Here is a 9926-nt window from a genome sequence, read left to right as displayed (position 1 = left end):
GTCCGGTGGGGCGGGGAGACCCTCGCCTCCGTCAGGGAGCGGGCGAAGCGCCGGGGGTGCGGGTTTGAGAGTCGGGAACCTCTCGTGTCCTCAGATGCATCACTGCAAGAGGTACCGGTCCCCGGAGCAGGAGAGCTACCTGGGTCACAGGTGGAAGAGGAAGAGGTCTCGCAGCAGAGACTACGAGGGGAGACTGCGATACCCACCCCGGAGGGATCTCTCCCGGAGATCGCGATCGAGAAGGTAAGATCGGGTTTGGGCAGAGGGAGGCATGCCTGCCCGCAGCCGCTCGGGCAGGGGGGAGCGAGCGGGGATGGTTAGCTAATAGACCCTCGTCCTCAATTCTGATCATGTTTCAGAGCTAGCGCTGAGTGGTGGCAGCTTGCTTTTCCTGGCTGTGGATCAGCTTTAAACCTGCAAATCCCAGGAATGGAAGTAAAGGGCTTAACTGTGGGTGTCTTCCCTTCTATGTTTGTGTATCTAGCCAAAAGTTCTTCCCAAAGCGATGTCTTTAATATTAATGAAGGAGAACAGCCTGCCCTGGAGTCACGTTTCCCAGTTCTAATGCTGTGGAGGCACTAAAGTCTTTCTCTCCCGACAACCCGTTTCCTTCTGAAATTATTACAAATCAGATTTAAAGTAACGATGCTTTTCCCTCACTTATGCCATCAGAAAGGATCTGAGCATCGCTAACTGATCTTTCCTGCTTCGGCTCTGGATTTTACCTTTGATCCTCTCTTTGTTCAGCGTTTCCACAGGGACAATTAGGTACTGGAAGCGGGGTGGATAAGGCCTCTGATAACAGGAGCTGCGGCGAGGCTTCTGGAAGAGAGGCAGGAACGCTGATGGGGAGCCACGTGCTGACACGTCGCGGTGCGCGACCGAAATAGGCTGGTGGTCCTCGCTGCTCGGTGGTACCGGAGCTGGTGCGGTTCCGCTGGTTGAACAGGGCAGGTGCAGCCAGAAGGGAGCTGAGTTCATCTTTAAATTCCTGAAATGTTCTCCACATTAATTTCTCGTCCGAGCCTGGCTTTTGTTTACTTGAAGGAAGCGGATTGTGAAATACAGCTGACGCACACAATAGGCTTTTCCATTCTTTCATCTGATGGGTTATGTAGGACAGATTTGGATGAAAACAGGGTTTTGCTAGGTGAAAACCTTCTTGCCCCTTTAGTCTCAGACTGTGAGCCTCTCGCAGGTTCACTGGTTTCCTCTGTATTTTAGGTTGTTATTTCTGAATCCTCTGTATCTTAAAAGTACGCATTGAAGTTTCACAAAGGTGTGTTTGGAGTTGAGTATCGGTATGGGAATGGAGCCGTTGGGGTTTTTTCGTGTTTTGGATAGTTCAGCGGTGACCGAGAGCCACTGCTGTCTTGGCAGGCGGTTTGAAATTTTAGTCTTGATCCAAGATGAGATGAACCACCACACGCATACCTGCATCCCGTTAAGCTGTCAGCAAGAGAGCTAATTGTTTCCAAAGCAGAGAGGCACAAACAACAAAAGTTCCTGTTTCCGGACTGAAGCAGCCGCAGCAAGGTCTTGGTTGGAGAAGCCGTTGCTCTTGCTGTCAGCTAGGTACATACGACAGCATCGACCTGGCCAGATGTTTGCCCAAAGTACTACTGTTTATCATTGGAAAGCCAACACGCTGTTCGTATTTCTGAGTTGCCACATCTTCTACCTAAAACATGGCTTCTCGCTCAATCCCGTGTGAAGCAAGGCTTGTAGCGGAAGCTGGTTTATTAGACCAACTGTAACGGCTGGGGTGGAGAAGACGGTCGTGCTTTTGGGGGTGCAGGCAGGCCATTGCTACGTGATACCATTTTTGCTGTCCAGTTTAAAAGAGGTACCGTAACAGTGCTGCCAAGGAAGCACGTGGGACCCGCAGAGCAAAAGGCAGGAGTTTCGGAATCGCAGCTCTAGCTTGAGGCACTTGCAGCTCGCAGATACTCTCTTACGGAGCGTGGGGCAGGGAGAGCTGCTGTCATCATTAATGTGCACACACAGTACCTAAAACTGCGTGTGCGACGTCAGCTTGTAAACACTCGCACAGGGGAGCTTTGTCTGAGTCTTCTGGCCCTTCCCGATGCCGAGATGAGCTTGGCTGAAAGCTTCCCTTACATATTGGCAGCCCTCGGTTGTCACTAGAGGTGCGGGAGCTTGACTATACTGCGGAGACCAAATTTTCCTTCTGGCTCTTGCTAACGATCCGTTGAGCTGGTGTGCGTGTGTACAGCGAAGGCTTGGTGTTTAGAGGACTCCAGTCCCCACTGGGGTGGTGGCTAGGGCACCACTGCTGCCTTCAGTTCTCGTTTGCTCAAGAACTAATGAGAGTCCTTCCTGGGGGAGGAGAAATGATGTTAGAAAAACACTTGCGTATGGTGGTGGAGGTGGCTCAGATGAAGTAGGCAGCTCAGATTGAGCTCTAAGTGGGTGGTTTCCCCCCGGCTCCTTGAAACGTGGGAGCGCCACACCATTTTCTCTTGCAAACTTTCTCCGTTTTCTTATCTGAGAAACTTGGCTGAGAAGCAGTCAGCGTTTGAGCCACAGTGGAGGGGCGAAGCTAGGATACTTGCTGTTGTTTCCCTGCCACCAGGGAGTGGGAGCAAGAGCACTTTGTTTCAGTGGGACTCTGCCTTTCGTGCTTTTCCAGGCTTATAAATGCATTCTTGTTTATGCTACAGCCATGACAGGATGCCTTATCACAGGAGATACAGACGGGACAGTGACGCCTACAGATTTGAAGACCGAAGCCCTTCTTTTGGAGAGGACTATTACTCGACCCGCTCGCGAAACTGGCGGCGATCCAGAGGCAGAGAGCAGCACCGTCCGAAGAAGCATCAGCATCACTGCCGGAAACGCAGGACCAGGTCTTGTAGCAGTGCCTCCTCGGTGAGTAGCATCCAGAATGAGTTCAGGATTGTTCAGGGTTTTAACCGTTCTTACCTCCTTTCAGCTCTGAACACTCTGGGTGAGTACCTCTAATCCCATTTTTGTGTTTGTTTTCATTACGTGGAATGTATAGTCCAAAATCTGTGTCTTGTTAAGCAGGAAGCGTTTGTAGCTATCGTTTTTTACTAGTCCAGCCCCTGTAGCCTTAATACGTGAGGAGACCAAGCTGTATTCTTTACGGCCGGGGAGGGGATCAGGGAAAGCTTCAAATGGCACACACGTGATAGGCTGACAAGGGCGAGCCTTGGCCGCAGGCCAGCCTGGCTGCTGGGGATCGGTCATTGTTCAGGTTTATCCCTGGCCGGGGCTTTGCTTCTGCATACTGCTGCTGCTGGGGGGGTCTGGTATGCAGCGGTGGTACGGAGCGCTCCTGCGAAGGCATGTCAGTTTGACTTTGTGCCAGGATCCCGGACCAGATGGGATCAATCAGCCTGGTTCTCCCGAGCTGTTGGCCCTCTGGTTATTAACCCCTGCCCCGCTGTACTTAGAGAAAGGCTTCCACCTTCTGAGGATATGCACGTGTCCTCTTCGCCTATTTCCAAGTGTCCTTGGATTTCAGCTTCTTTGAAAACTGCCCCGTTTTCCACCCTGAAATGTAGTATTCCTTTCAAGGATTAATAGGGAATATTTGGAACTGGGTGGGGAGGCTGGTCCTGGGACCGGGAATACCCTGGAAGTGTTGTGAGGTATCAGACCAAATGTCTCTGCTTCACTGCTTCTCTCCTGTAAGGAACGTTTCCATCTTTCACAAGTTTGTTGCTTTAAATGTTATTACGACTAAATGACCGAGTCCTGATCCCTGCAGTTACAGTGGATATCTGCATGGCTGGGAACTTCTGACGGTCTGTTGCTTTCCTCCTTTTATTTCTTTCCAGTTGACTTTTTAATTTTAGTTTTAGAAAGAGCCAGGGTTATGATGAAAACACTCCAGTGCGGTTTGCGTGTGTGCCTGCGGTGATAACCGTGTGCAGGTTTGGGCTGGCGTGATCTAAGTCCTTTGAAGTCTCACAGCTGTCTCAACTGTCCTCTCTACCTTCTCCTCCGTTTCAGCTGACCTTTGGGGGTTTGATCGTAGCTCACTATTTTGGACTAGCTGGGGGGTGAGGGGCAACAGAAGAGAAGCCTGACAGAAGCTCGGGCATGGAAATCTAGAGCTTTGTATTAATTTCTTTGGCTGTAGAGACTGTAACTATTTTTAAGGCTAAATAGAAAAAGATCAGGAATTAGGGCAGCTTGCTTTGTGGACCTTGGGTCCTTTCGGGAACGTTCGGCTGGTTTTCCAGTAGAAGCTAGCAGTAGCAGGGGTGAATGTGACCTCATACCTTTAGTGGATGCCTGAAGCAGAGTGAAATGCTCCCTGGGGATTAATTTAACTGCCCTGTTCCTACAGTTCTCCCAGGCTTAAAATTGCATCCTAAGGCCAATGTGCAACACCAGGTCTGTTTGCAGCCAGTCGGGCGTGTGGATTTAGGATCAGTGTGGTAGCTGGATCTGTCAAGAAGGGAAGGGCTGGTTCGTAGCCGGGGCAGGACATGGCTCTGGGTAGCTGGCGATCTATTAACCGAGGTGCTAAAGAGCAGGCTACACAGAGGGAGAACTGCTACTCTGGCTTCTACTGGACAGCTTGTCCAAACTGACAGCTTGTATACCCTTCGTCACGTTTGCCAGCGGAGAAAATGACGTTCTTCTGGCAAAGCCCTCCTTCTTCTTGTGCCTCTGGCAGCATCCTCCGGTGCTGTGGAGGAAGCTGCTCCTCTGTGGGGAACGGTGGTGCCAAGCCAAGCCACCTTAACACTGAAGCTTCCCAGCTGCTGCTTCCCTTCAGAGAAGAGGGGGGCATTTTCCTGCCTAAGAGGCGGCGGCACCAGAGGCCGTAGCTAATGAGAGAGTTTTCTTTACATACCTGTAGCTGTTGATTACTTTTCTGTTTTGAAGTTAGTTTGTGTCTTGACGTGTCCCTTGCAATATCCCTATCGTTATATATGCTGTGTGCCTTATGAAATGCTGGGATCTGGAAAATCCAACCACCGACGCACCGTCATCTCCACCTTTGAATGACAACACAATCCTGCCACTCGGAACTGCCCGCTGTGCGCGCTTGGTCGTATGCCGTTTCGGGGGGCGGTGCGTACAGAGAAGCCAACAGAGCAGTAAGCGCAGCAGGAGCGTGGAAGATGACAAGGAAGGCCACCTGGTGTGCAGGATCGGCGATTGGCTTCAAGAGCGATGTACAGCCACCTTTCGTAAAACTTTACCTCTCTACTTTCTATCCCCATGTTAGACGAGATCTCTCGTATTGTACTGGAGGGGTCTCTAGTGTTTTATTGCTTATAAATGGACTGACCAGTAAATTGCCTGAGGCAGACAATAGACACTTGAGTTTTAAAGAGTGTAGCAGTGAGAGACATTTTATTGCTGTGAAATTGCAGGACCTCAGCTCTTGCCAAGCCTCTGAGGTTCACGTCCACTCCTGTTTTCTCTCCTAGATGAAATTGTCGGCAGCCTTGGCGAAGGCACTTTTGGCAAAGTGGTGGAGTGTGTGGACCATGCCAGGTGGGCTTCTTTCCTTTCCAGACGACTTGTCCGTCCCTTGTGCATCAAGCCCAGATGCTCACAAGCGTAGCAGGATTAACGCTGCCAGTTTTGCATGCGCCTGGACTCTGCTGGACTGAACTGTTGTTGTCACCTTCCACTTGTCACTATGGTGAAAATTATTTCTTATAGCAAGTGGAAAGGGGCCTGGTTCACACCTCAGCCCCTCCAAGTCTGCAGACTGATGTGTTAAGAGAAATAGGGGAGTTCGTTCAGTGGCTGAGGGCTTCGGCACAGGCTGTTCTACTGCCCTACTGCAAAAGCAGCAAACTCTGGCTGAGGGATGGGCCAGGCAGCTGGGGAAAGTGACCTCTTAATCTGCTGGGGTACTTCTCTCTGTTTTTTTTAACCTCTCCTGCGATTACACTTGACCCCTGTCTTTTCCTGACCTTTTGTCTGGCTCTGAGCCATAGGGTCAGCTTAGCGTAGGAGCCGCTGGGATCTCCTGCCTCCTCAGAAATCTCTCTGGCACGGTTGGAGAGGGGAGGTGGCTGCTGGAGGCGCAGTGACCTTACGGACTGCTGTGTCAGGAAACGGTGTGCTTGCAGAGCTGTCTGCAGCTCTCTTTGGAGTGTTCCCAGCAATAGCCTTTCGCTTCAAATTTCCATGTGGGTACTTAACTTCTGGTCAAGCAGCATAAATCTTTGGCAGACCTCGAGAGCTTTGTTGGGACCCAGCAATGACTAAGCCTCTTAACACATGAAAACATGACTGGAGTAACTGGGACGTGCCCTCTCTCTGTGGACTGAGGACGTGTGTACATAGGCTTTTTCTCTGACTCCATCCGTCTCTTCCCTTACAGAGGCAAATCTCAGGTGGCGCTGAAAATCATAAAAAATGTTGGAAAGTACCGAGAAGCAGCCAGGCTGGAAATTAACGTCTTGAAAAAAATCAAAGAGAAGGACAAGGAGAACAAATTGTAAGTTCCTACAAGACTCCTGGGTAGTCAGTACCATGTCCTTGCAGACAGGCGGTCTGCTTGGGCGATATCCAAAGAAACATGGGGCTGAGGACTGAAATACCTGCTAATTGCCTCCTGTGTGGGGGAAAACCTGTCTCCTTCCTCTGCATTTTGGAAGAAGAGAGTCTGTCTCTAGTTCTACTGAACACTTGTTTACCTAAAACTCCTTAACAACTGACATGCCAGGTCATAGTGAGGAAGAATTAACCAAAACTTTTCTAACAACCCCCTGCTGCCTTGTCCCACTTGAACTGGAGATCTCTATCTAAAGGTGGTTGAGGAAAGTGGTGATGGGGTGTCTCTCTGGTGGACATAGAGGGATTACTGTGCTTTTGAGTCAGCTGGTTCAGAGTTTTTGCTCACCAACCGCTTCTGAAGTAGCCAGAAACAGGGTGAATGACTGTTCTGCCGAGTCCCTGCATGATGGTTAGTCTTCATGCCTTTCTCTCTGCACAGCTTGTGTGTCCTCATGTCAGACTGGTTCAACTTTCATGGCCACATGTGCATTGCCTTTGAGCTTCTGGGCAAGAACACTTTCGAGTTCCTGAAGGAGAATAACTTCCAGCCATACCCTCTCCCTCAGATCCGGCACATGGCCTACCAGCTCTGCCATGCCTTGAGATGTAAGTCACCCGCCTTCCTAGGCGACGATGTCTCACCAGAATGGGTCGGGAGGGAGCTGAGATGGGCAGAGTTGCATGGGTGCTTCACTGTGTTGTTCTTATATATATTTTTTCTCTCTTCTCTTCACCACCTGTGCAGTTTTACATGACAACCAGCTGACGCACACTGACCTCAAACCAGAAAACATCTTGTTTGTCAACTCAGATTTTGACACTCTGTACAACGAGAAAAAGGTGGGTTATGTCTAAAAGAGAAGTGAATAGACCAGGAATAGCCTGCCTTTCCCTCCCTGCAGAAATTGGATCTTCCCTGTTCCGTACATGCCCCACAGGGCCTTAAAAGTCTGTTTAGTGGGAACAAACTGGAAGTCGGGCCTCTTCTTTCTCCCGTGTCTTCTAAAAGCCTTAAGACTGCTTCAGTGGCTCCAGTCCATGAAGTGGAGTGTTCAGTGGCTTTCCTTAACACTGATCTGAGACGTAAAGAGCTCAGAGCTTCACAGTTACAATCCTTCTGATTAGTAGTGCAGACCTGGCAGTTCTGGGGTCAGAGGGCTCCTCTCAAAGCTTAGGTTAATCCTGAACCAGCTATTAGAAGCACTGAGGACTTCTTGTTTGCTTGCAGAGCTGTGAGGAGAAATCCATTCGGAACACGAGCATTCGTGTGGCAGACTTTGGAAGTGCCACCTTCGATCACGAGCACCACACCACTATCGTGGCTACCCGGCACTACCGTCCACCAGAAGTGATTCTGGGTGAGTACTGCTGGGGTTTTGGGAGTCTCAGACGGGAGGAGGAGAACGGTTGTCCCAGGGATGCTGTAGGAAGATGCTGTCTAGAGGAAAACCAGCTTGAGGGCACTCCAGTTCTTGGGAACAACCTGTTCCATGCATTGCTGCGACACCACCTCAGTGGTCCCAAGGCCCTGATTGTATGGAGGGTATTAATGGATAGTGCAGGCCCTTGACATGGAGTGCAGAGAGCTGAGGAACGCCCCTGAGACTCGGGAAGTGCTCAGACTGGCTCCAGGGGAATGCAAAGTCAGCATAAGCTGAAACAGAAGCATCTGGGGGAGACTTGACAGTCCTCTTGCCAGTTGTGCAGCACCGGAAAGTGCAGAGATAACTTCTAGATCTGTCTTTGTGTAATCCCTGCAGTTTCAACAACGAATTAGTAGAAATCTGGTGGGACTTGTTGGGAGCGCAAAGTTAACTTGATTCTCTTTGCAGAGCTGGGCTGGGCGCAGCCGTGCGACGTCTGGAGTACCGGCTGCATTCTGTTTGAGTATTAACTTCCAGGTATGATTCTTGCAAGAGGCATCATACCCTAAGAATCCTTAATGTGAAGGAAAGGGAAACGCGGATCAGGCACTAAAAATCAGAAGCTGAGTTTGAAAATAAGCCCAGGAAAACTCACAGTTTGAGGAGTTGTGCCTTGCTGGAAGGACAAGGCTCAGATCACTTCTGGTTTCTTCACTGTGCCTGTGAAGAATAGAAAAATCAAGAGAGCAAGTAGAGGTGGACAGGAGCTGCATCATTCCTGTCGGAGGCTTGTCTCTTCCCCCTGTGCTTGTATAGGGGACAGACCTTTTGTCATCAGATCTCCAAGTTCTGAATTAATGCACCGTTGCTCTTTTCTTTTGCAGACCCATGAGAATCGTGAGCATCTTGTCATGATGGAAAAGATCCTCGGGCCAATTCCATCTCACATGATCCACAAAACTCGGTAAGAACCTGTTCCTGAACTCAGTCCAGTCAACTGTGCCCGATTACTCAGGATACCAATTCTCTGTCCTCACACTGGGTCTCACCTATACAGCTATAACCATGGGAGATGTGCTGGAAGTGTGTCCCACGAGTAGCCTTACTGAACACCACCTTTCCTTTGCAGGAAGCAAAAATATTTCCACAATGGGAACCTGGTATGGGATGAGAACACGTCCGATGGGAGATACGTCCAAGAGAACTGCAAGCCCCTGCGGGTAGGTGCCGCTCCACAGCTGGTGGAGGGCTGGCTGCGTTGCGAGGCTGAACTGCTGTGCCCTTCCCTTCCCCAGATCAGCGGCGCGGGGCTGAAGGATGGGAATTTCCCTTAGTAACTGGCTTTTACAGAGCCCCAAACTCTTATCTGCAGAAATGGAAGTTTATTGGTCTGGCTGAAGCAGGACAGGTACTAGGGAATTCAGGCAGTGCAAGGGCCAGAGGAACACTGTACTTCAGGATGGGAGACAGCCATTACCTCACTGTACCTCACAAAACGAGGGCCTGTCAGTCCCTGTCATACCGGAGTGCTACACCCCTCTCTCCCCCCCCACCCTTCTCTTTCAGACATACATGCTGCACGACTCGCTGGAGCACGCACAGCTCTTTGACTTGATGAGGAGGATGTTAGAATTCGACCCTTCCCGGAGGATCACGTTCTCGGAAGCCCTCCTGCATCCCTTCTTTGCTGGCCTCTCTGCAGAGGAAAGGATGCTGTGCGGTCGAGGCGCCAGCCGGGACCTGAGCAGATGACAGCTGGGGAGGGTGTGATGCCTGCTGGATTTGTACATACAGGATCTGTCTAGCCTCTGCAGTTCAGCCCCACTCGCTCTCTTCTCTCAGAGTTCAGAGGGGCTGGGGCACTGCAACAAGGACCCTGGGTAGGGGAGGGGAAGAAAAGCTACATTGGAAAGCACAGATTTGTCTATTTATATGTTGTAAAGTTAAAATAAAGTGTTTCTTATTGTTTGATACTTCCCTTGTAGGCAGGTGTAGGGTTCTCTTGCTCCCAGCTTTGCCTTTTCTGCAAAGGAAGATGGC

The 9926-nt window shown here is 50.4% G+C and overlaps 1 protein-coding gene across 1 annotated transcript; it reads left to right on the top strand.

Moving 5' to 3' along the window:
* Positions 1-94: 94 nt before the first annotated feature.
* On the top strand, positions 95-9638 carry CLK3 (CDC-like kinase 3). Its single transcript, XM_009583855.1, has 12 exons — positions 95-243; positions 2685-2892; positions 5087-5180; positions 5439-5505; positions 6347-6463; positions 6962-7128; positions 7268-7362; positions 7751-7880; positions 8355-8414; positions 8748-8850; positions 9016-9106; positions 9453-9638. The coding sequence occupies exons 1-12, from the start codon at positions 95-97 to the stop codon at positions 9636-9638; spliced, it is 1467 nt and encodes a 488-aa protein (XP_009582150.1).
* The last annotated feature ends 288 nt before the right edge of the window (positions 9639-9926 follow it).

This window comes from Fulmarus glacialis, unplaced genomic scaffold (assembly GCF_000690835.1).
Source record: "Fulmarus glacialis isolate BGI_N327 unplaced genomic scaffold, ASM69083v1 scaffold32808, whole genome shotgun sequence".
Taxonomy (NCBI): Eukaryota; Metazoa; Chordata; class Aves; order Procellariiformes; family Procellariidae; genus Fulmarus; species Fulmarus glacialis.
The sequence above is the reverse complement of the archived record's forward strand: the minus strand, read 5'-3'. Positions and strand labels throughout refer to the sequence as shown.

What these genes read in the sequence shown, in the direction of transcription:
- CLK3 (XM_009583855.1), top strand. Translation starts at nt 95, where the DNA reads ATGCATCACTGCAAGAGGTACCGGTCCCCGGAGCAGGAGAGCTACCTG. An exon ending in CTGCATTCTGTTTGAGTATT is followed by an intron (nt 8,415 to 8,747) that starts AACTTCCAGGTA and finishes CTGAATTAATGC; the next exon opens with ACCGTTGCTCTTTTCTTTTG. An exon ending in AGAACTGCAAGCCCCTGCGG is followed by an intron (nt 9,107 to 9,452) that starts GTAGGTGCCGCT and finishes CTTCTCTTTCAG; the next exon opens with ACATACATGCTGCACGACTC.